The following is a 25879-nucleotide window of genomic DNA, read 5'->3' as shown; positions in this document are numbered from 1 at the left end:
CGGCATCTCCTGTGGGGAGGAGCCCAGTGTGGCTCCAGAGTCAAACTACTTCACTGTGGGCAGCACACAGGCCAGCTGTTGGTTCAGGCTCCTCTCTTGGAATAGGAGGGTCCAGTGGTTACGTGCTAGCCTGAGACTTTGGAGAAGGGCTTCAAGTCCCTGCTTGGGCAAGTCACTTAGCCTGTGCCTCTGTTCCCCGACTGAAAAACGGGGATAACAACCCAGCCATGCCGCCCATGGGTTTGGGAGGATAAATACATCAAAGACGGCGAGATGCTCAGACAGTGCAATGATGGGGCCAGATGAATCCCTGAGATAGATCCTTAGATAGCCTAGAAGCCAGCTTAGCAGAATGGCAAGAAGGGAAACATTTCATGGGTGGGTGAGGTTCTGTGGCCTGCAACATGCAGGAGGTCAGACTAGATGATCATGCTGGTCCCTTCTGGCCTTAAAGTCGATGTGTCTATCAGACTTGAATCCCTGTGGCCCAAAGCACCATCCCAATGATCAATGCAGCTGCTGAAACAGATACTACATGACACTGCTGTACTGCCTGGCCCCCTGAAGATCCCCCTACAATGCATCACCCACACAGGCCAGTAAGAGTTGTGTTACCCTACACACAGGCTAAGAGGGTCAGAGCCTCAGCTTGTATAAATCAGCATCACTCTATTGAAGAGTAAGCTATCCTAATTTAAACCATTTGAGGATCCTAATCTGGATCACTTTCATGACTGCATGGTTGAAGCCAGGGCTTAAAGACAGCCTGGGTGGTGACATTAGTCAGCCCAGGCTGTGTGTGTTAGTTTGGGATCCTAGCCTGTAGAGCTGATGCTTGCTTATGTATATATAAAAATGTGTTGAAAATGTAAGTAGGCCCAGAAATCTGTTTCCTAAGAATAGACATGACAATAGTCAAGCGAGGCCTGGTACAACGTGAGTAGTCAAGTGAGACAATTCTGAGGGAAGTCAGAGATAAGTTCGGGCATAACCCAGGTCATGTTGTTTTGGTCCTCACTGGTTTTTACAAGTGTTTTAAATAAAATGTTAATGTTTTGGGCAATGTTATCTATATTGACAGTTATTGGTATGGAATTTACACAGATGTCAATTCAAATGATGCTTAATGTTAAATAGCCAATAAGGAAGTAGAAAATATTTAATTATGGTAGTAGAAATACAGATAAGGTAAAAGGTAGATTTAATGATGGGGTGTTATTATAATTGATTATACAAAGGGTAGCAGGCTAATTTTAGCTTAGGCACATCTATCCACCATCAAGGTGCTGTTAGAGAAATGATTATACCCAGTCTCCTCATTTAGGGACCACTCACCTCTAAATGTGGCTTTCCTCTTAGCATGTGAGTATCAGTGCAGTGTCTGGTTATGGTGCCAGGCCTGACTGTTAAATAGATATTTGATAATAAATAACTTTTCTAATTCTATCACGCATGTTATTCACAGTCTGCCACAAAATTAAATGAGCTATAACAGCGCTGGAGGCTCAAAGCTTAAAGAATTCAGTTTGGTTTTCGTCCTTAAATGACTAATTTGGAACACATAAACCCTAAGGTCACAGAGTCCAGGCGAACCACAGGTGCTGCCTGCATCCAGGAGCCTGTGGCCGAAAGCATCACTGTATTCACACCCTACACACTAGTGTAATAACCTTTGTACAAAATATGCCTTGTGGGGTATCATCTAAAAACTAATAAATTGCTGGTCAATAATATCCTGGTGAAATGTATATAGCAACATTATATGTACAGTTATGAATTCCCCTGTTATGAGCACATGTTCAGAGCCAGACAGCCCTGCCGAGGGTACAGTTGTTAAACCGGTCTATTCTAAACAAAAAAATGTGCGTTTACCTCACATTACATATAAGTAGTAAATAGGGTCCTCAGGTCAGCAGGGGGAGGAGAGGGGAGGAAGCAGAACAATTTTCATTTCAGCAAACACAAGTGGGGGAAAAAAGAGGATGGAGCCTCCTTCCCCGCCATACTCCATGTTGCCTTCCTCACTGCATGATAAACTTTCCTTTGAGGGGTAACCTTCAGAGGAATCCATTGCAAAGGTTCACTGGGCTATCCAAGAAAGGGGCAGAGAACCCCAACTTGTCTCTTTCACCCAAGAAGACAAATGCAGCAGCACCTTTGGGCCTTGGAGAGAGATCCTGACTGTGGATAGGGTCAGTCACCAGCTTGCTGAAAGCCTGAGGTGAGAATGGCCATCTTGAACAAAGACTGGAACCAAAACTTGCTAGATTAAGTTTTAGACTTTCAGGTATGTTTTTGCTGGTAACCATCTCTAATTGTATCTCTTATACTTGAATGCACTTAAAACCCTATAGTCTTTTGTTAATAACTGTATTTTATTTTTAATCTAAACCCATCCAGTGCTGTGTTTAAATTGAACTGTCTGGTAACTCCAGTGAAAGTAACAAACTATTGAATCTTGACTCCTTAAAGGGGAAGCAAACCATAACATCTCTCTGAACTGCCCAGGAGAGGGCTGGACATTGCAGAACAGATGTTTTGGGAAAAATCTGGGACTGGGAGTGTGTTGGGGGTCCCCCTGCAAGTAGTAATGAAGGCTGGTGGAAGCCAAAGTGTGGCTTAGGGGCTGTAGACCAGCTGCTGGGGTCAGAGTGCTGAACTAGTCCTGTCTAGCACACAGACACTTCAGGGTGTGACCTACATGCTGGTAGGCGGGCTGTGAAAAGCCCAAGTTGGGAGCTACAACAGCAAAGCATTGTGAGGCACCCAAGGTTACAGGGAAGGTGATGAGACAACCCCTCACTGGGCTGCACTGCACCCCGGAATGTGACAGAGCCTCCATACAGAATTCCCTATAGATTCAGTACAGCTGGGTTCAGTCTTTTCTCTACTAGGGCGACAGGCCCTAAGGGCTGCTCGTTGAATAAAACCACCTTGGCTGGCACACTGTGTTCACACCAGCTTCCCCGCTGCACTATTTGATTCTTTGCAGTGCCCAAAGCCCAAACGGCCTCTGGACCGCAAAATAATAACTGACCAGATCCTCAGCTGGTGTCAATCGACATGGCTCTGTTGGCTTTAGCAGAGGATCTGGCTCAGCATCCACAAACGGGTGATGAGACCTTTAGAAAGCAGAAAGAAACCCAGCAGCCTTCCTCTGGCTGGATACAATAAAGACTGTAAATATCACACCCAGTCCTTGGACACAGAGTTCAAGAGGAAACAGAAAAGTCTTGCGCACAACCCTTCCGTTGCCACTTTGCATTTGGTTGCTATTAAGCTGGGATGCTTTTTGTTCTCGGCACGCTGCACCTAGGAATTTTCAAGCTCTGTCGGAATGCGGAGACAGCAGCCGTTGTTATCGTTACTGTTTATTATTTGTATTGCTGTAGCGCCGAGCAGTCTGAGTCACGGACCAGGACCCCACTGCGCGGAATCACACACCGCGCTCTTTCTCTCTGAGAGACTTCACTTTTGGCCTTCCTTGCTATTATTTCTTAATCGAACAGCCATGCGCTCTGTTCTTTGGCCATGTAGAACAGTCATATTTTAATAATATTTAATGAAACTAGTTGGGACAAAAGGAAAGAGCAACAGATTATTTAGAGAGCACTATTAGCACGAACAGCCCTTTCTCAACACACGAAGAAATAGGGTACTCTCCCCCAAGGGAAATGACAGCCTAATTCAGACAAAGTCAAGACAAATGACACATGAGTAGGTGCAGAAGTGGGAACAGATGAGGTGACACTGCTGAAGAGAATCAGTTCTGGGTAGGAATTCAGGAGAAAAGCGAGTATGAAGGAAGGATCTGAAAGGCGAGGTTGCTTAGGGAAACTCCAAATATCTTTTAAACATCCAGGGATCTCGTCCTATAGAGCCTGAGAGATTTCACTGTCACCACAGTTCTGGAAACTCTCTCATTTCCTACAAACAACAGACTGTCCCTTACAGCCTCCCCCCGAAAAAGCAGAACTAGGTAATCCTCAGCAGAGCCACTGGGGATATTACGAAGACTGATTCCACTACGTCTGCCGTTTTCTACCAAATCTAAATGTTCATTTAAAACGACCCTTTGGCTGGACTGATCTTAGGGACCTCCTGCTCCAAAGCACAGACAGGTACCACTTGAGCTAATGGACCGATTCCGTTGGCTGGGGGAAGTAGCAGGCAAATAGCCACTGAGGATCAGCTGGGGGGAAGACACAACACATTTTGTCAGTGTGCCACATGCTTAACCTCCCCCCCCCCCCCCCCGCCACACACACACAGGCAAAAATATCCTTTTTGTCATGAAGAGCCAGTAGAGCGTGAACTGACAGCCTGTTGCCCTGTCACCCAAGCTTTGGAAAAAGGTGGTCTCCTCACAAATGGTCTATAGTGAAAAAAGGTTACATCAGCTCTCCGTGAGTGAGGGAGCATTGTCCAATGACTGGAACAAGTGAGGGGATGTACTCTGCAAGCATCTAAAAAGGTTCTTGTCTCAGGGAAGACGACCGGCCAGCCAGAGCAGCCTCAGCCATGCTGGCCCGTGTGGCCCCAGCCGCGCCAGCTGGATTGGCCCCAAGCCACGCCGGCAGGACCTGCCTCAGCCGCGCTGGCCAGCCAGAGCAACCCCAGCGCCTCTCCCTTTAATTGGTTAACCGTTTAAATGAAGTATTTTTTAATAGTTTAAACCGTTAACTTTTTAAATGGTATTTAAATCCTCACCTCGCACCAGTCATTCTTAGCGCTGCGCCTAGCAGGGAAACAAGTACAGGCTGCCAGCCTGGTAGCACAGAGCCTAACTTCCCAGCTTACTGGTCCCTATACATAAAGGATCCTTTCCCAAACAGCCATACCAGACCTCTGTGCTGGGGCCGATTTTCCCCAGGTCCAGGGGCCATTAGCATAAGCGTAGTTTGACAGGTTAACCAGTCTATATTTAGTGTGTGTGTGTGGGGCGGGGTGGCTCCAGTCAGGCCAAAGGGGCTGCATGGGGAGGGAGGGGGGAATTCCGTGCCTGCACAGGGGCGCCATTTCAGATTTTTTGGGGGGGGGCAACTTTAACCATGATTCGAGGGGCTACCTACGCAACTGAAAACTCCTGATGCATCCATTAACCTTTTTCACAGACGCATCACACTGATGGTTCATAGTCATCCTGTGATCAACCAATACACCCAGTTCTTTCTCCTCTACTGTCACTTCCTACTGATAAGTCCCTGGCTCATAGCAAAAATTCATGTTGTTAGTCTCTAAATGTGTGACCTTGCACTTTGCACTATTAAATATTATCTCATTTCTATTACTCCAGTTTACAAGGTCATCCAGATCTTGTATGGCATTCCAGTCCTCCTCGGTATTGGCAAGACCTCACAACTTTGTGTCATCTGCAAATTTTATTCGCACACTCCCACTTTTTGTGCCAAAGTCGGTAATAAAAATGTTAAACAAGGTTGGTCCCAAGACCGATCCCTGAGGAATTCCACGAGTAACCTCCCTCTAGCCTGACAGTTCACCTTTCAGTATGACCTACTGTAGTCTTCCCTTTAACCAGTTCCTTATCCACCTCTCAGTTCTCATATTAATCCCCAATTTAATTCTCCAATTTAGCTAATAATTTCTCATGTGAAACTGTATCAAATGCCTTACTGACATCCAGGTAGATTAGATCTACTGCATTTCCTTTGTCTAAAAAATCAGGAAGTATCAGGGGGGGAGCCGTGTTAGTCTGTATCCACAAAAACAACAAGGAGTCCGGTGGCACCATAAAGACTAACAGATTTATTTGGGCATAAGCTTTTGTGCGTAAAAAAACCATCATCTCAAAGAAAGATACTAGTCACTTTGTTACCATCTCTTGAATACAACAATTGTAGAAAAATCTACAATTACCATCCTATTATTTAGGCTACTTACTTGTTGCAGTTCACCAAGCTTGGAACAGATCAGTTAACTTTAGAAAACATCCTAACAGCCCTTTCTTATCTTAATCACCTATTAATCTCTGTTTATAAACAAAATTCTGACTCCCTGCTTCAGGGGGCAAGCAGCAGTACCTCTCCTGTCTCCTCTACAGAACTCCTTATATTACACTCTCAGGCTGCCTGCCTGAGGCTTGCAGTTTGGGGGGGGGGCAACGCCCTCCCTTGCCCTCCCCCCAAACTCCACCTATGAAGTCATATGCCCCAGGCAGTGAAAGCACCTGGTCTGTCCGCTGACAGGGAGCAGACATTGTGTCACTGCATCTCTCCCCCACCCTCCAAGCCCCCAATTACTGACCTTCTCCATTTTCACTTGGAGAACGTGGACTTCCTGGGGTCCCCCCACGGTGCTGCGGCTCACACAGCCACTCACAGTCTTGCTTGTTGTGTAAGACACCTTGTCCTTCATGATCTGCTGAAGGGTGCAAACATCAGCGCTCATGGGACCTAGAGGGGAAACAACTCAATGTCAGTCATCTCGCTGCAGTGCTGAGGGACAGAACAGTTACAGTGAGAAGGGGGGCTCAAGGGGGCAAGGAGCACAGGAGGATGGGAGAAGAGAGAAGGGCCTGGGACATCAGGAGGGGAGCAGGAGCACAGAGTGGCCAGGGAAGAGAAGGGGTCAGGGATGCAGGGGGGGGAGCCCAGGAGAGGATACAGATCAAAGGGCAACTGAAGCCTTATCTAAGAAGCCTGGGTGGTAGGAGGGGAGAAGGCTGTGCTGCATTGTCCTTATTGGAACAAGAGGTCCCTGGGAGCCCATCTCCTGCTCAGGACAGCAAGAAGGGGCTCCAGGTTGGGGGCATAGGAAGGAGGTGCAGCAGGAGCTGAGAAGGGACTTGGGGGCAGAATGTCTGAGCACAGGGGGTTGGGATGCACTGAGGAAGCAACATCTGGCAGTTATTAGATGCTGCCGGTAGGATAAGGGCTAAGGGTTTGGGGGGGGGGGCACTTTCAGCTCCAGTTTCCAAGGGTTTACAATGTCAAGCTTAAAAATTTGCTTTGGCAGAGCACTTAGCCCTGAAGGGATTGTTCTAGAGGCCGTAAATACGGGAAGGAAGCAAGGAAGGACAGAAGGACGGAATATCTTGAACGTTCCTAGGTTACTGAAAAGGACATTTCCTCAATCAGCTGTAACTGCTCTTTAAAAAAGTAACCAAACAGGATTCTTCCTAGTGTTTTGGCTAAGAGGCGGGGGAAGCACCAGCTTACCATGAATACACCCTCTCTCTGGAGAACGCGTCCTGTCTTTGCAGCTGTATGGACTTGATCAGGGAGGGCTTTTTTATCTCTAACTACGACCTTTACCACGTATTTGCAAGCCACTCTCCATCCATGGTGGAGCGTCACTGACTTTCATCAGGGTCTGTCAGGGCCAACTCAGAGACTAGCTCAAGAGAAAAGCAGCAGCAAAATCATTCAGACACTAAAACTATGCTGATCGAGAGGAAAGTCCAAATTAAGGCTATGCTCCCTCCTTTCGCTCTATGCCCTGGGTAACAACAGACATCACAGATCATTCCTGGGCATCGACCCCTGGATTGCCCAGCACTAAAATGTGAATCGGTACCACCTGAGCTGAAGGAGTAACTCGGTTAACTGGTACCTGTGGTACAGTCATACCCACTGTAAGCCAGCCACAGAGCGGGGATGGATTTAATAAGTTTATTAAGATGATGTTAAAATAAAAAGAAAACGGTACAGAGTTTAAGCATAGAAGTTTCTGGTTATCAGGGAATAAGGTACAGATTATCAAGGGGTGCAAAGTTCGGTTTAGGATCGGGTGGTGTAAGGAATACATAATCTGCAATATCCCCGTAATACACTGAATAGTTTTCAGAGTACCAGCCATGTTAGTCTGTATCAGCAAAAAGGACAGGAGTACTTGTGGCACCTTAGAGACTAACAAATTTATTTGAGCATAAGCTTTCATGGGCTATAGCGTATCCGGGGGTAGCCATGTTAGTCTGTATCCACAAAACAACAAGGAGTCTGATGGCACCTTAAAGACTAACAGATTTATTTGGGCATAAGCTTTCATGCATCTGAAGAAGTGGTGTTTTACCCACGAAAGCTTATGCCCAAATAAATCTGTTAGTCTTTAAGGTGCCACCAGACTCCTTGTTTTTTTAGGGGAAACAGAGATGAAGTGATTTGCCCAAGGTCACCCAGCAGGTCTGTGGCAGAGCCAGGAACAAAGCCCAGGTCTCCTGAGTCCCAGCCCAATGCCTTATCCTAGAACCATAGGGTTAGAAGGGAGCACAAGGGTCATCTAATCTAACCCCCAAAATATGACTCTGGTGGGACTCGAACCCACAACCTTTGAATGACTTAATCTGTCACTATGCTAGAAGTCCAATGCGCTATCCATTGTGCCACAGAGCCTACATAGCATGCACCCTGGCTGAGATCCTCTGAGCAGTGTCCACTGACACCTTAGATGCCTTTGAGGGACAATGGGCACTGTCCTGGGCTCTCTGCTCAGCATCCCCCTTTGGTTCCCTGATTTTCAATCTCTGACCTCATTCCTGCTCCTATTTTTAAATTTGTTTCCCTACATACTCACTTATGGCCTGGGATTAGCGGTTCTTCCCCCTTAGCTATGGTGGGGGGCTTTAGTTTGGGGGGGCCTTTTCCAGATCCGCAAATAGCACACGACACTGCCTACTCAGCCACAAGCCTTCCACCTTCAAACACCCCTGTGCTTCGGGGGTTGAAATCCTGAACCTTATTCAAAATGAAATTTTCAGACCCATCCACACAAAACTGACCATGAATCAATTGTGAGATCTCAGCACGCCAGAGCACAGAGAAATCCGTGACTCACGCTTCAGGACATGAGCGGTCAATTCCCATCAAGGTCTGGAATCCCAGCCCGGCGCCCTCCCACCAAAACACACAGCATTTCGCAACAGGCCAAGTGCTCTATGTTGGGTCTTTTTAAAAATTCCTCTGAAGTGTCACATATTGGCCGCTGCCCAAGGCAGGAGATTGAACGTAATAAAGCTCTGATCCGGTATGGAAAATGCTATGTCCCTGCTGCAACCAACACTTGACAGAATCAGGCTATACCTTTCACAAACAATTGAGGACAAGAAGTCGTCGTCCCCCCCACGCCATGCCACGTACACCCCCCGGTCTGCAGCAGGGTAAATGGAAATCGGAAAGATCAGAAGCTGTTATTTACGTCATCTAAAAACCAGGGCATACAACATTTTACTGAGGGGACAATAATAATGTGCCATTCAAAAAAACAAAACAGAAAATCTAAGTTACTGGAATGCACGTGGAATCCTTATTGTAAGAGGCAAGTTAGAGACCTGATCCTACAAGCAGATTTTACTTACTCCCGCTGACTGCAATGCAGCTGATTGGGGAATTGCCTTCAATGGGACTTCTGAAGCCGAAAGGTGCTACTCGGCGTGAGTAACGCTATCAGAATATGCCCCCCTGGCTCTGTTTGGCAGAAGCTGAGACTAGAACTGGCCAAACCTCAGGAAAATAAAAACACAACAATGTTGAGGAAAATAAACATAAATAAAATACATATTTTTTGTGTGGCCATTTTGCACTGACCTTGGAAAAATTTCATCCTGCTAGAGCTGAGACCCGGAGAACCGGGTGAGGACATGGTGAGACACCTCATCTCACACAGACCACCTGAGCTGGATTCAGACCAGCAATGACCTAGGGGTATTTGGTTCCATATCCCGCAGGAACAAGTCCCCAGCTCATGACACTTTATGACTGAGCCCTTGCTGCTGCTGAAGGGCAGGCATTGCCCCTGCTCTGGATGAAGGGGAAGCAGGGAATTACAGTAGGAGCTGGCTGGTTTCCCCTTTCTGCATCCTGAGGGTCTCACTGATATTAAGAAGGTGAGGTGCAGGCGGGGAGAGAAGAGGCTCCGTGGCTACAGCACGTCGAGAATGACAGTCGGGTTGACAACTCTCTGTCTGCCTGTGTGAATGGCCAAGGCAGGGAGGGACAGGAGCTGCCAGTGCTATGGTGGTGAGACCCCTTTCCTACAGGCAACCAATGAAGACAAGGCAAAGGAAGAAAATATACTAATTAAATTGTGTGTGTGTGTGTGTGCACGCGTGAGAGACAGACAGACGGACAGACAGACAGATGGCTTTCACTGGAGGGATCAGAATTGTTCGGTTGTGTGTCAGAGGCCCTATACACCTAACAGCTAATGGAGATTCTACTTTGGCACACAGGCCTGGACTATCCGTTCAAGATCTGATGTCCCAGCTGCTTCTGTTAAGTTCCTAGTGGCCCTAGCATTCAGCACTGCAACAGCTGTGAAGCCTTAGGTGCCAACGGATGTTTTACAACACATCCTAAGATAACAAAGGATTCACTAGGGTGGTGGTGGTGAACTGTGACACACCATGAGCCCTTCCTTAAAGGGAGCTCAATATCCTTTGACAAACCTCCTGAGTCCGATACAGAGGGTGGGAGAATGAGCCTGAAGCAGAGGGGGTGAATCGGGGTCCAGCAGCTGGGCCTGGCTGCCCCCTCAGGGTAATGTTTTCCTTGGAGATGGCCAGCCACTGAAAGGATTTCCATCACTTCCCTCTGGGGACTGACGCTCACCAGTGGCTCCAGACAACTGCATGCAAGCAGAGGCGTCTGGAGGCAGCGGAGCTGGGCCGGATGCTAGGCCCGGATTGTCCAGACGCCCTGACGTTGAAGGGGGAGAAGGGTGGATGACTGGACGATGCTATCTACAGCTCCAGTGAGTGACAGGAAATGGAAAGCCCAAGGAATGGGAATGGAAATTTACACAAATGTGTCAGCAGTGCTGAATGAAAGGAGGATGGAGAGCAGGAGAAGGGGAGATGGAGGAGGAGAACGTGTTGGGGGGGGGAGAGGAAGGCGCAGGGAAGATGCAAGGTCAGGGTGCTGGTCTTATGCAAATGACAATCCCTTAATTTGCATATCTGATGAACACACATTCCCTTTTACAGAAAGAACAGAAGTGTCCCATTTCCCAGAATTCAAGCCCGCAGCAGGGAATGAGCTTTAGGAACATAGGGCCGGCCGTGCTCCACCCTGGCTGGCGCCCGGGAAACTCCGACTGAGCCGAGACTCGGCTCTGCCCCGGTTGTTCCCTGTCCTAGGCTGGGTGGGGACCAAGGTTGGGGTGCTGACCCGTGCTGCTTGCCCTGGAGAGGGAAGGGGACCTGGCTGCTCCCAGCTGTCTGCTAAGAGCTGCTATGGCTGGGTTGCTGTGGCTGCTCCTAGCCCCTAATTTCCTGCTGGGGGGCTTCGGGCTGCTGCTCCTGGGGATGGGACAGGAGCCTTTGGCCCAGGCTGCCATTCTCTAGCTTGCAGTATGGGGGCTCTCAGCAGCTCCCTGGCTGGCTGGGCTGGGGAGGGGAGCCCTGGCCGCAGCTCCTGGCAGGAGGGTAGCTCTGGGCTCTTGGGTAGCATCCTTGGCTCTAACCAAGAGATCCCACCTAGAGCAGCCCTAAGCCCAGAGATGCAGCCTTGAGCATCCACTCAGGGGACTGAAGCACTTAGGCTGGAGCAGTGCAGGGAGCTGCTGAACCCAGGGGCCTCCCCATCCCAGCCCCCAGGGATCCTGGACTGGCCACAGGAGGAGGGAAGTGTATTGGGAAGCCCTAGGCTGACATGTGCAAAGCCACCGAGGGATTTGCACTCTCAGATCCCACTAAAGCCAACCTCCATCTCAGCCACTTCCCCAAGGCCCCAGGCTGGGACAGGGCTGTGTGTAGCTCGTCCCATGTCAGACACAGTCAGGCTGTGGGGGAATGGGGGAGAGGAGTTGGTCTCAATGCAATGCACGCAGCAAGCAACACTCCGGCTACTATGCCGGCCGGAGGCCCCCACTCCTGCGGTCTAGTCCCTCAGAGTGTTAGTAATAGTAGTGAGCCCTGTGACAGCAGTTCACAGCTTCCCCCATTAGCCACCAAGGGGCATACTTTGTGCTCACCATCCCTTCCCTTCAGAGCTTCCCTGAAGCTGCAAGGTCAAGGTGGGTCCCCACTGCTCTGCCCTTCCCCCAGCCTTTGGTTTTCTGAGTGGCCCTCAGCACTGGCACCTGCCCCGGCTTCTGGTCAGAGCTCCCCCAAACCAACAGAAACATGACACTGATGGGATCTACTGGGTAACACTCCATGGCAGCGATACTCAGACCTCAGAGGTTCAGGAGCCAAATTAGCGACCAACAGTACCCAAAAGAGCACCAGTCGTGTGAGTTCATAGTTTCATTTAGTACAGTACTAGTCATATTTAAACCGTATGACAGGAAAATGTTTACAGACGCTCCCTGTGTTACGCAAACCCGACGTACGCAAATCTGCACTTACGGAAAAAGTTCCGTAAACTAGAAATAGGAGCGTTGCGGGTTTTTTACGTAATGGTCGGAGATACGTTTCCAACTTACGCAAAATTTGTGTTACGCAAGGCGTTCCAGTCAAGTTCAAGTTCAAGTCGGAGGGTGTCACGTATGTGCGCGCGTGTGTGTATATATATATATATGTATAATTCTCACAGCAAATAAGTTAATAACAGTATAAGCTGATAACTTAATTGGTTAATAACATAGTAAAAGGATCCTGATTGGTTAATAACGTAGATTGGTTAATAATTAGATCCCACAGTGTTTTAATATCATGTGCTGCAAAAAGCTGCAGGAGACACATTCAAGAGCCACTTGTGGCACGTGAGCTGCAGTCTGAGTTTCGCTGCTCTAGGGTCTGTGTTGTGGCCAGGAGCTCAGATGAGATGATCATAATGGTCCCTTCTGGCCTTAGGATCCTTTCTTGATCCTTTCCTTGCCTGCTCACAGGGGCTTGTTAATTTCACCCTGCTGTTGGGCAGAGCTGTCTGTCTTTAGACTTGGACACCTAGTCCTGTGTCCCTTTACGCTCTGTTCCCCTTCGGACAGTTTGCTTCATGAGCATCAGAACTAGGAAATATCCTAGGGAAATCCATGCACACACTTTCACATGACAGCTTACGTGCTGCCGAAACTGGTGGCTTTGCCCCTGCCGCCCCGCAACACCACACCACACCCACGCGTCGAGGAAATCTTCCTCTGGTAAAGATTTTTCAAGCCCTGCTAATGAGCTCGGCCGGTGTCAAAGCCCAGTTTCCTGCACCCAGTCTGCAGAAGATGCGACTGCAGCTGTGACTCATGCAGAGTGACAGCTGAAAAGACGGGGGTGGGGAGAAGAGAAGTCAAACAAGGAGAAGGCAAATTGCAAAGCCGCCCTTGCACTAGGGTCACAGACCAGGCCTCGTCCAGGACGCTGCGTCCACTACCCACCTATTGTCCTGCACTTCCTCGACACACCAACTAGACCAGCCATGCAGTCAGCAGCATCAGGAGGAAGATAAACAGAGGCTTATCTGGGTTCCACAGGCAGCCCACTCTTCCCTTCCAGCCCTACCCCAAGCAGCCAGTCGAGGGTAATTCAGCCAGGACTAGACACCGGACTCCTGCGGCTGCTCAGAACACTGCAGACAGGCCCCATCTGTGTAGAGCCTCACGGCCCCGAGTCCGCCTCGCACTGAGGGACTAGCACACAAAGGGGAAAGATTAGATCTCCGCGGCCCCCGGGAGCTGCTCGGAGACTGTTTCCAAGGAGAACGGCACCGATCACTTATGTCAGAGGGAGATTACCCAGCTGTCTGGCCTGGCTGTGAAGCCGCCCACCTACAGAGTGAGAGTTGGGCCACGCCGGCTGGGAGGAGCCAGCCACCCGGCGTCCTAGGCTGGCACAGCCAGCAGGGGAGACCTTTCACCTGGCGAGGCAGGAAAAGACAGGCCAAGGCTTCCCTCTGCCTCATCAGCTCTGAGCCCCCACTCATCAAAACATTGCCCAGCACACAAACCAGTCCATCAAATTCCCCATGTCACTCAGCGCCCCCACCCCCATTGCTACATCACGCCCCGCGCCTGCGCCCAGCAACTCATTAGCATTAACTGGCGCCGTCCAGTGAAACACCTTCCCCCTACAATCCATCAGACCCTCCCTTCGGCACCAACAGGGCACCCGCACCCCACTCCCTGCCCCCTTCCGTTCCATATATCACCCAACCCCCACTCGTGCTCCAGACCCCTGTTATATGCTACCAGAGACCCCCATCACCTAATGCCCTCGCACATCAAACACCCCTGTCTCACTTAACCCTCCTCCTGCTCCCTCGGGCTGTGTACATCCGCATGTCCCCAGTTCATAGCACTGTCTCTGCCCTGGCCAACACCTCCCCCTTGCTGTGCTCCAGCCCCTTTATCAAGGGGCCTTCAGCACAGTGCTCCCGAGGCGGGACTCCTCCCCTGCCCCCAGATCATAGGGGGCCAGGAGTCCACCGTTCTCTCCACTGTCCCACCCTCTCATGGGGTGCAGATGCTGAGCTGAGAAGGGGAAACCTCATCTGTTGTAGGCGCTGCCAGAACAGGATTCATCATCCCGCAAGCAAGGCGTAAGGGCCTCTCCCTGCAGAGGGCTCAGGGCTGGCAGCGTTGCACTCAGGCTCCGCAGCTCCCCATGCCTGCTCCGCATAAACACGGCTGGCTCCTCACCTCCCTGCCAGGCCCCACTGGTATTCCGTCAGGGGGGAAAGCAGCCTGGCTCCAGCATTATGTAATGATCAGATAACATCGCTCAACTGGGCCCAGCCTGCAGGGCCCCGGGGGCATCAGATAAGAGAGCCTTTATTTTTGTACAAAAAAATCTTGTTCAAACTCCTTCCCTCCCATCCCCCCGCCCACCCCAGCACAGAGGAGACCAGGGAGCTGGAAAGGCCCTGAGCGTCACCCTGTCTGCCCAGAGCATGGGCCTGGAGGGGGTGGGGTGGGGGAAGTCCTGTTTTCTGCAAGCAGATCAAGGAGACGCTAACCAAACAAGTGCAGAACAATGGCACAGACCCTGGGGTGCAGTGGCATGGAGGAAACCATATGTATAGGTGGGGGTGAAGGGGTGGGAAAGAATTCCAATACAGATACAGTGTAAGACCCTCAGTCCAGGGAGAACTGAATAGATCCAGGGATTGATAATGGGATTTGGAGCCTTTCACATCTAGGTTGATGGTTTTGAGTGGGGACTAACTGTCATGGCCAAGAAAAGCATCTTGGCTTGGCACACATGGAACGAGCAGGTGGGTCTCAATCCAGGAGCCCTGGCACAAGACCCCTCATGTCACAAAACCCAACACCCCCATTGGTTCTAACCAGCCCCTTGTTGGCTGTCTCAGCAGAGAGGGCGCCAGCTCACCATTACAGGGCAGTGCCTGACAGGGGGCGGAGATGGGGGAGAAGGCTTCTCTGCTACTGCCATGGCAGGACCTTTCCTGGGGATGAGCCCAGAGCATCAGCCTCTAGGGCTTTCAGCAGCACTAAATCATTTAAAAACTGAATACGCACACAGAGCCCTGGCGCCACTCACTCAGACCTAGTGCGAATCACACCTGGGCTGGGCTGATACACCAGACACTGGGGAAGATTCCGGAGTTGTTGCTATTTCTGGCCTTTTAAGGGTTGGGAACTTTACCAGTTTGCTCAGTGGGATCACTGGGAGTCCATTTGCATTTATTATTTACTTGTTTCCAAATCGGGCGCTTTCCCTTCTATGCCTTGGGCACTGTCCTCACCTGTTCAGCCCAACAGGGGGATTTTGTAAGGCTAAACCTAAGGCCGGGAGACCTGATCCTGGGAGGATATACAGGTTTGTCAATTCTACAGCGACACTAACAGCTGCAAAAAGAAAAGGAGTACTTGTGGCACCTTAGAGACTAACCAATTTATTTGAGCATAAGCTTTCGTCCGATGCATCCGATGAAGTGAGCTGTAGCTCACGAAAGCTTATGCTCAAATAAATTGGTTAGTCTCTAAGGTGCCCCAAGTACTCCTTTTCTTTTTGCGAATGCAGACTAACACGGCTGTTACTCTGAAAACTAACAGCTGCTGTAATCGATTCTCATTTACAGGCTGAGAAAAACACAGCGAGTGAATGACTGGTGAAAAGCCAACAGGATTCAGAACTCTTAGCTTTAATAACTGATGGGGCTGTTAGTAACTCAGAGAAGACATTCATTTAAAGTGTTTTTACACTGACTGTGTCAGCACTTAGCATCCTTCACTCCCCATGATTTAGTTAGCCAGAGTCGCTTGAGTCCTTCTGCTTTTCAGAGCTGATTTGTTACCGCTCCGTCTTCCTGGACTGACTGAGGAGGTGACGTGAACTCGTTCGAGGTCATGCAGTGGCTCTGTGGGTTTAGAATGAGAATCCAGGGCTCTTTGCGGTGACCAATGGACCACACAGACCTACCTGCTATCTCTGCCAGTAGGAAATTCCACTGGGGACGTGACATCTGAAAGCTTCAAGGAGCAGATATTCAGCAGCAAGCTGGGCTAGCCAGCTCCAGGACGGACCCCCATGAAATCTGCAGCTCAGGCTGTGTGCTCACTCATCAACCCAGGAAGGTATTTTACTAGGTTAACTAACCGCAGCCACTGCATGCTACAGTGATGGAAATCCACAGGTCAATGGAGTAGGTGAGAGCTGTCTCGGACCATTTCCCTCTCCCGTAGTGGCTAGAGAAACTATTCCCCCTAGGTAAGGGGAAATTGATTTCCCAGGAACCAGCCTGTTTCCGGGACTAAGGAAAGGGAATAACCCCTTTTCTTTTTGAGCCTTTCTACATCATTTCTGCTTGTCTGTTTCACCCTCTACACAATAACTGGGAGATCGCCGAGGTGCCTTGGTGTCACGGAGCCTCTTTACAGGCCTGGGATTTAAGGGAGACAATGCAGATTTTTGCCGCTGGAAATCCAGCGCTAGCTCAGAACTACAACATGGATGATCACTGTCTCATAGACACCTCTCTCCTGGCCCCGCGGGTGAGTTTCGGAAGTGAGGCAGGATCTGCTGCCAAGCCTTTGTCCCATTGCCATGAACGGGATTCTGGTGATTCACTGTGGCTCATGCTGTCCAGGCTCCTGGCCCTGTGTTGTCACTGTCAAGTACAGCAGAGCCTTTCCATGACCTCTTCTACACAGCCTGCAGGATGACATGAGGGCAGTGTAATCTGCCCCAGCTGCCACGCCAGGCAGAGCCAGGTAAACCCAGGCATATGAGGACCCTGAGGACAAACCCCCAATTCCACTAAAAGCAGCACAAACGTTACCCAGCTCGCTTTTTGATGTCACTGGTGCTGATGGATACAGTAATAGCTGGGTGAGCTCAGCACACCAGGACACAATCATATGATTCAGAGCCTTTCTCTGAGCTGGAAAACAATGCCAGTAAATGGCCAGCAACACAATGGGATGCCAATTCAAAGCAGAGTGTGCAAACAGTGGTGGGTGTGATGCGCACATAGGACGGGTGAAGGCAGGGGTGGGGTTTAGGGAAGGGAGGTCTGGCTGAAAGGGGATGCAGCTGACTGGCGTGGCCAGGGTGAAGGGACTCAGGCGTTGGATCCTGATCACCCATTCACATAGCGCCTTTCACCCCATAGCACTTTACCAGCTCACAAACAAACGATACACGGCTCACTCCAACAGTCCCTGAAACACAGCCCCTTCTGGGGTGGGACATGGCAGCTGCTTCACAGCAGACACCAGCGCTCGACTGCAGTTTAGGACACAAAGCGAAAAATGCCTTTTTCAATGGAAAACGCAGCTGGACTGTTAGGAAGGCAGAACATTAAAACCCACCCTGGAATTCAATCTGGGAAGTGACGTGATCAGCAAGGGGTGTCAGGGGCTACAGGTACCTGAGTGCTGTCTCCTAGTGCTTCTCAAGCTATCTGATGTGGGGGACCTGCAATTTTTTTTCCAATGTGCGCGCAGACCGGTAGCCGATGGCTCGCGGACCAGCACCGGTCCACGGACCACCACTTTGAGTAGCACTGTCCTAGGCCACAATTGTGGTGCTGGCCAAGGGAAGAGTGACATCTACTGCACCACCGACACCGACACCCACAGGGGAGCTCTGACCGGTCTCTCCGCTAAGCACTCACGCAGTCCAACACTGCTGAGCTCGGGCCAGACGGCAGGAGTGCAGCACAAGGGGCTACAGAGACGGCTAGATGGCAGCTGGGGAGCATAGCTTTTCCCCCACTTGTTTGGGCGGCTTTTGAGTTTTTCCATAACTAGGGCTTTTCATGTGTTTTTTCTACTTTGGAAGTGAAAACCAGAGTGAGGGACAGGGAATCACGGGGCGGGGACAGATTTTCATTTTACAGCTCTACTTAATGTCACTGGTTCAGGGTAACTGCGCCTGTATCCCCCCCACGGTCCCTCGAGGGCACCCACTTAAGGTTTCTGGCTCCCAGCCGTCACCTCTCTTGGGCACAGCTCCAGGCCTTGCACTGTGACGTCCCCAGCAAGCCAGGCTGCCGAAAGACAAGTGCCTGCAGTTTGCTTTCTGTCCGAGGGCTCTGACCAGCACCTTGCCTGCAGTTACAAGTTACCACCCAGCTCTTTCTGAGCCAGCCCAGCACCTTTATTCTTAAGGTAAAAGCAGTACAGAGAAAATGTGTAAAAAAACCAACGTTCCTATACATGTGCTAACAGTTGACCTGAGGTCACCTGCAGCCTTAGGGGGACCTAACAAGCCAAAGTCTTTCCCACTCTTCTGCAAGGGTTGGGGCCCTTGGACAGAAGGTCCGGTCCGTTTGCTGGATCAGAAAGAAGACCTGAGCCTGTGCAAACCCAGCTCTTTATCCAAATGGCCTTGCTTTGTGGGATGGTGTCTGGAATCAGCCTCTGCTCTCTGGAGATGTTATAACCTGCGTGATTTGCCGTCACCATCTCCCACAGTTTGTGGTTCCTGGAGAAGCTGGGGGAGCCCTCCTCACGGGAGTTTAGTAAAATCCTTAGCTCACGGTGATACACAAACTTAATATAATACAGGCCCCAAAGACATTGCACAGGATGGCACCACCTGTCACACGGCGCCTGGCAGCTCCTACCCGGTTTGTAGATGATAAGGGCAGGAGAGGACATTGGATCATCCTGTGTGACCCCCCTCGCCCACCGTAAGCAGGGAATGCTCAGCTGGTCTCCTTCCTGGCCTGTGGCTGGGCAGTGCCACGCGTAGCAATGCCCAGCTCACCTCTACCTGCATACAGCGAAAGAGCTTCTCATCCCCGGGTGATTCTGTCACTCAGAGGGGTTGGTGTCAGACTCCTCATGCTTTCCAGGAGCAACAGGAAACACACACTGGCCTGCGGCTAATCCAAGAGCAGCCACTGAGCCAGCGTGCCCATCCCCACCTGTCATTCAACACAGGCCCAAAGGAGGCCCACAGGGAGGACAGCAGCTGCCACGTGGAACATCAATGGTAGCGTGAAAGGGACGATCCTCAGGGTGCCACCAAAGAGGACGAGGACCCTCTGGGGTTTTACTGAAGACATACTGAGCCAAATTTCCCCCAGGTGTAAGCCCAGAGAAGGCGTAGGGTTCCACCAGGGATAGACTTGGCCCAATAAGGCTGTCTAGCCACAGTCCAGTCCCATTTGAACCAGATTATCCAGCCACATGGGAGTTCTCCATGAGATGTCACTTTAACTAGATCCCCTCGCACTGTTGAGCTCAGTGCCATGATTAGCACAGTCCTTCCCCACCTGCAGGGATCACACAAGCTCTCGGGATGCACCTTCCCTTAGTGACTCATGATCACAGGCGCAGCTTCTCCCATTTTCTGGGAGCTGCCCTGTCACCACACTTCCATGATTGCTGTTCTGCAGATGAGTGTGCGCCCCGGGTCCTGAGATTCCACACTGCTCTCCCAGCCCCGCTCATTACAGTGCTGCCAAAGCTTATGGTTTTATCACAAGTCCTGGGATATTTGGTTGGGCTTCTTAAAGCTCCAGCTTCTGGAGTCATGTGATTAGGTGAAAATCCCAGCTGTAATTTTTTAAAAGGTTGGTTGCACAGAAAAGCTTGAAAATGTGACTCAAATGCAGCCCAAAAGCTCAGAAACAAAAAGCAAATCCCCCTGCCCAAGACATTTACACATTTTCTAATAGCTTGTGATTTTTAAGCCATTCTGATGCTTGTTGGGTCTTGATGCATGATTTCTGAATGCAAGAGTGGGTTAAGCTGAGTCAGGGAAATTCCACCCTCATCCCTAGCCCCTGCTGAGTGGGAATCCTGCAGTTCGCCCAGTGGTGATCTCTCCTGAGCTGAGCAAACTGCAGAAGATCCCCCTGAAAATGCTTCCATGCCTGCCAGCCCCTCTGGTTCTGTGGGCCAGGGCCCTGGGGCGTACACATTTAAAAACCATCTGTACCCACTGTTAGCCAATGCAAGCCTGTATTCACACCCTACACGCCACTGGAACAGTCTTGTACAAAATATGCCTTGGGAGGTATCATTCGAAAACTAGTAAGCCACTGGTCAATAATATCAACAACATACATAGCAACCTTATGTGTAAAGTTCTGACATCCCCCTGTGTGATGGCTAGATTGTCGGGCTCAACGGGTAGTGATCAATGGCTCCATGTCTAGTTGGCAGCCGGTGTCAAGTGGAGTGCCCCAGGGGTCGGTCCTGGGGCCGGTTTTGTTCAATATCTTCATAAATGATCTGGAGGATGGTGTGGATTGCACTCTCAGCAAATTTGTGGATGATACTAAACTGGGAGGAGTGGTAGATACGCTGGAGGGGAGGGATAGGATACAGAAGGACCTAGACAAATTGGAGGATTGGGCCAAAAGAAATCTGATGAGGTTCAATAAGGATAAGTGCAGGGTCCTGCACTTAGGATGGAAGAATCCAATGCACCGCTACAGACTAGGGACCGAATGGCTAGGCAGCAGTTCTGCGGAAAAGGACCTAGGGGTGACAGTGGACGAGAAGCTGGATATGAGTCAGCAGTGTGCCCTTGTTGCCAAGAAGGCCAATGGCATTTTGGGATGTATAAGTAGGGGCATAGCGAGCAGATCGAGGGACGTGATCGTTCCCCTCTATTCGACACTGGTGAGGCCTCATCTGGAGTACTGTGTCCAGTTTTGGGCCCCACACTACAAGAAGGATGTGGATAAATTGGAGAGAGTCCAGCAAAGGGCAACAAAAATGATTAGGGGTCTAGAGCACATGACTTATGAGGAGAGGCTGAGGGAGCTGGGATTGTTTAGTCTGCAGAAGAGAAGAATGAGGGGGGATTTGATAGCTGCTTTCAACTACCTGAAAGGGGGTTCCAAAGAGGATGGCTCTAGACTGTTCTCAATGGTAGCAGATGACAGAACGAGAAGTAATGGTCTCAAGTTGCAATGGGGGAGGTTTAGATTGGATATTAGGAAAAACTTTTTCACTAAGAGGGTGGTGAAACACTGGAATGCGTTACCTAGGGAGGTGGTAGAATCTCCTTCCTTAGAGGTTTTTAAGGTCAGGCTTGACAAAGCCCTGGCTGGGATGATTTAACTGGGAATTGGTCCTGCTTCGAGCAGGGGGTTGGACTAGATGACCTTCTGGGGTCCCTTCCAACCCTGATATTCTATGATTCTATGATGTTGAAGGCACATGTTCAAACCTGCATAGCCCTGACTAGGTGGAACTGGTCAAGCAGGCCTGGCTTAAACAAAGGGACGTGTGTTTACCTCAGTTTACATATAAGCTGTAAACAGAGTCTTCAGACAGTGAGAGAGGGGAGAAAGACCACAGAGAAAATCTGCGTTTCAGAAAAGAAACAGCATAACACCTCTTTCCTCCACCAGATGCCCTGTCTCCTTGCTCCCAGCTAGAAAGAACCTTAACTAGGGGGCACGCTCAGGAAAATGCTTTTCAAAGGGTGACGGGACAACACAGGCAAGAGGCAAAACACCTCCGGGTCTCCCTCCCTGCCCACCTCTCTCTAAGACAAGAGACGTTGGGCTTTGGGAGCAGATCCTGACCTGAGCGTTCGGTCAACAATGCTACTGGAAAGCTGTCGCAAGAATTTCACCTTGAACCACGTCTAGTTTGTTACGTTTAGTACTAGGAAGCTTTTTGATCTTTATTTCTCTTGTAAGTGTTTCTGACTTTAATGCCTTATACTTGCACTCACTTAACACCTAGCTCCTTGTACTTCAGTAAACTTGTCCGACTCGCTAATCAAACCTAATCCAGTGTTGTGACCTGCATGGGTAACTCCACCGAAGGCAGCAAGCTGTTGTGTACTGATCTCCTTAGAGGGGCAAGGGACCTAATACATCTGGACTGTCCGGGAGCGGGCTAGACAGTGAAGAACACACGCCTTGGGGAGACGATTCGGGACTGGGCGTGTGTTGGGGTCACCCCACAGGCAGAACTCAAGGCTGCTGGAAGCCAGAGTGTGGCTGATGTGCCGCTGACAGGCTGCTGGGGTCACAGCTGCTGGACCAGGGCTGTGGATCTACACAGATTCTCAGGACGTCAGGAGCCCAGCTTGGGAACTACAGCAGCAAAGTACTGTGAGGCACCCCAGGTTGCAGGGTAGGGGTGACACAGCCCCTCACTGGTCTGGATTGCACCCTGGAATGTCATGACCATATTATCTCCACACCCACGATCCCCCTGGAAACCTGATTTTGGTTTAGAACCGATCTCCACGGCCAAGCCTGCCATGTTGTGGGACTGGGGTATAGCACAGTGCTGGCCTGGCTGTGTGCACAAAATCACAGAGTGTTATAAACCAGCGTGGAATCAATGATGATTTTCACAGCCTGTCCCTACTACAAAGCTACCCTGTGCCTTGCTAGATATCCAGGTAGTCCGACCCTTCAGCAAAGCCACAGCTCCATCTCTGCTATCTGCTCTTCCAGTCTCATTCTCCAAGGGAGCTAACAACTTGTGCTCTCTCCCTGTAGCTCGTTTAGTTTCTTTGGTGTGTATTTCTGTTCATTAACTCACAACATTTGTCCCTTTCAAATCCTTGCTCATCCTGAATTGTTCTTTCCCCTCCTACTGTTGCTTTACTCTTTGGCCTCGACACTTGCAAGATTTTATGAGGGTGAATAAACGCAGCTGGGGGATTTCCCAAGCATCTCACTTCTCCAGAGGAGGTTACTTTAGAGAGAGGATTTATCCCAATCCACGGAATTTGGCCAAATTCCCAATTTCTTTACAGTCTCAGTTTTCAAAGGCTCGTACGTTATTTTCATTTCCCCTTTTCCCTCTCCCCTCCCTGCGCTGCCTGGGACCTTTACAATCCAAAGCGAGACAAACAAGCTGGGGTTTGCACTTTTCTAACATTTGTTTCGAGTTTTCTCTTTCCTATTCCCAGCAACGCTTCAAGCGATTTCCTCTGCAGAACTCCAGCTCTCAGCATTCTGGCTGCAGCCGCAGGAGTTTGATTTGACTGAGTAATCAAAAGATGTTTTACACCAAACACAACAGGCCGGATCAGCCTCCCTCCCAAGTCATCCCACTGGGGCATGCGCTGATTCACGCCAGCTGAGGATCCGGCCCCCTGCGTCTCCCAGCACTAAACGCTCATGTCAATCACCCCCAGCCCAACACTGGAATGGGAGAGGGGCCCTAAGCAGCACAGCGGTTTGTTGCCTTGCATAGCCCAGGAACCTCCTAACAGCCATTCAGCTGGCCTTGCACAGCGTTTGTCTGGTCCCATACTGTGTCCTAGAACTGAGATTTATCTGGTGAGTCACTGGGAAGCCGCAAACCACCCCCCGTCCCAGGCCCAGGGGACAGGTTTTCCTTCCCTCCTTTAGCGATTTTTTCTGTAATTTGCTTTCATACTTGCTAACTATGGGCCCGATCCAACTTCCATGGACGTCGAGAGACGGGCTCTCATTGATTTCAGTGAGTTTTGGATGAGGCCCAGGGAGTCCGGTTCTGAGCTGCAGATTGCCCTTGGCTCCCAATAAAGCCAATGGCGCTGAGGGCACTACTGGAAGCACTCAGCACTTTGCAGGATCTGGCTCTAACAGCAGCAGGCTATAGACCTCAGGCTGCAGTCTCGGGCCCTGTGTGCAAGCGCCCGCCCGCCGGGATAGTTCACAAATAAGTCACTCTCCACTCGGCCACAGGGAGCGCAGTGCGGAAAGCCCAGGCCTAGGGATAGCAGAGGAGGTGCTGGGTGAGCTTTCCCGGGCTGACCAAGGGAGTGACTGGCTGAGATGCAGCTAACCGGAGAGCTAGGTAAGAGTCAGCCAGCGATGTGGGGTCCCTGGGTTGCGGGGAAAAGTGAAAGCAAAGCTGGGTTTCGCTCTCACCATCGGCTTTTCACAGTGCCTGCGAGGGGCAATGGAGACGCTTGTGGAGTGCAAGTTCCCGGTGCAAGAGCAGGACTCTGGCTGTGTTTGCTGGGGACAGGGTGGCACATGGCCTGGGGTCTAGCCCACCAGTGCATGTGAAAGTGCAGCATGAAAAATGGGGCACTTGGCTCAGCTGGATTCAGGTCTAGTGTAAAGATCCAGCTGCGAGAAGGATGGGGCTAAGGCAGAGCAGGAGAATACAGAATTAAACCAACCCGATCAGCCAACCGCCCCGCACCCAGAGCCGCCCGCCCAGCGCGCAGGCAAGGAGGAGTCACTCACTTGTGCGTATCGGTGTGCAAGAGAGCAGCAGCGCTGCTAGGAACAGCCCAGCCTCCATGGGGTGGGAATGCCGACTCCCTGCTCTGCCTCTCTTCTCTGCCTCCCGGCACTTCTTAGCCTGTGTCCAGAGGCAGGGGCCTCGCGCCAGGAACCCCCGACGGGCTGCACTGTTTCGCTACAGGACCGCGGAGACAAAGCCGGAGGGAGGGGAAGCGTCTCCACTCCAGCCTTGGGGAGTTTCAGAGCTCGTGGCGATGCAGAAGTGGAGGAAGCACCAGAACCGGAGCCGGCCGTCGTGGGCTGGCGAGGCGGCTGCCACTTGCTGCGCCCGGGCTGCTCTGCAGCGTGGAGGTGCTGTGTGGGACTCACAATGCCTGAATGGGCAGCACTGACTCAATCCAGCCCTGATGACGCGGCGCGGCAGGAAATTAACTCCCTTTAGAGGAGGGTCTGCCAAGCGATCGCCTGCCAAAGGAAGAGAGGAAATGCCGTTTTCAGAGGCCTGGAGCCTCTGCTGGAGGTCATGCTCTGACAGCACGACGGGAGCTGTGGCTCAAGGCTGAAGGAGAGCAAGGGAGGGCGCCTTGCACTTTCGGTTCCCTCTGCAAGGAGGAGTGCAGCCGAGAAGGGGTTCCCAGCACATATGGAGCTCCTGGAAGTGGCTCCGCTTCCTGGCCTCCATGTGGGTCTGCATTTTCTTTTCTCCTGCCCTCAGCCAACCCGGTAACTGATACTATTCCCTGGCATGGCTTCATCCCCAGGAACAACTGTACGGGCCACACTGGGGAGTGATTTCTGGCTTCCCAGCCAGATTCTGCATGGAGACAGATAGTTGGGTTTGTGAGCGTGCCTCAGTGCGACTGCAGCATGTGTGTGGACACCGCCCTGTTCTCAAGTCCCAGCCACTGAATCCTTCCTTTAGGATTCCTGAGAGGGAGTGTGGTCTAATGATTAGTACCCAGGCCTGGGATTCTATTCCCAGCTCTGCCACTGACCTGCTGGGTAACCCTGGGCAAGTCACATCACTGCTCTGTGCCTCGGTTTCCCCTGTCAAATGAGGCTGCTAATCTCTTCCCGCCTCTGAGGGGTGGTGAATCTAGAGTGCTTTGGATGGAAGGGGACAGAGACGGACAAAGCATCTTTCTGCGGGGGCTCCCAGTGTCATTTCAGGGGGTACGACGGGAGTTTGACGGGCTGTCTGAGGCCAAACGGGGAGTTCCCATGCCCAAGCTCAACAACATGGGGCACAGTGTCTATGCGCTGGAGAACACAGACACTGCAGCCTCTCCCAGGGCATTCTCAGAGCCTGGCTAGCACAAGGACCTACGAGGGGGAGAGGAAACTTTTCAGGCAAAGCACAGTAGAAGAAACTTTTCTCTAGGTTAGCAGCAGACCCTCCCCTCCAACCCACA

The 25879-nt window shown here is 50.9% G+C and overlaps 1 protein-coding gene and 1 non-coding gene across 3 annotated transcripts in view; both read right to left on the bottom strand.

Moving 5' to 3' along the window:
- ENG (endoglin) overlaps positions 1-24864 on the bottom strand; it is a 55843-nt gene extending 30979 nt beyond the window's left edge. Inside the window, exons 1-2 of one of the 2 annotated variants that reach the window (XM_074973837.1) lie at positions 24468-24864; positions 6265-6413 (exon numbers count right to left, since the gene is read on the bottom strand). In XM_074973837.1, coding sequence (XP_074829938.1) covers positions 6265-6413; positions 24468-24525 — 207 coding nt within the window. In that variant the 5' untranslated portion in view covers positions 24526-24864. The remainder of the gene's footprint in view (positions 1-6264; positions 6414-24467) is intronic. The other variant, XM_074973836.1, reaches the window with a different exon arrangement.
- TRNAR-UCU (transfer RNA arginine (anticodon UCU)) lies at positions 8259-8351 on the bottom strand. The gene is made up of 2 exons: positions 8315-8351; positions 8259-8294 (listed from the first exon to the last, which is right to left on the bottom strand). It is a non-coding gene; the product is annotated as a tRNA-Arg (tRNA).
- Positions 24865-25879: the final 1015 nt, after the last annotated feature.

This window comes from Natator depressus, chromosome 16, assembly GCF_965152275.1.
Source record: "Natator depressus isolate rNatDep1 chromosome 16, rNatDep2.hap1, whole genome shotgun sequence".
Lineage (NCBI taxonomy): Eukaryota > Metazoa > Chordata > Testudines > Cheloniidae > Natator > Natator depressus.
Note: the sequence above shows the minus strand (reverse complement) of the source record. Positions and strands in the feature narration are given on the sequence as shown.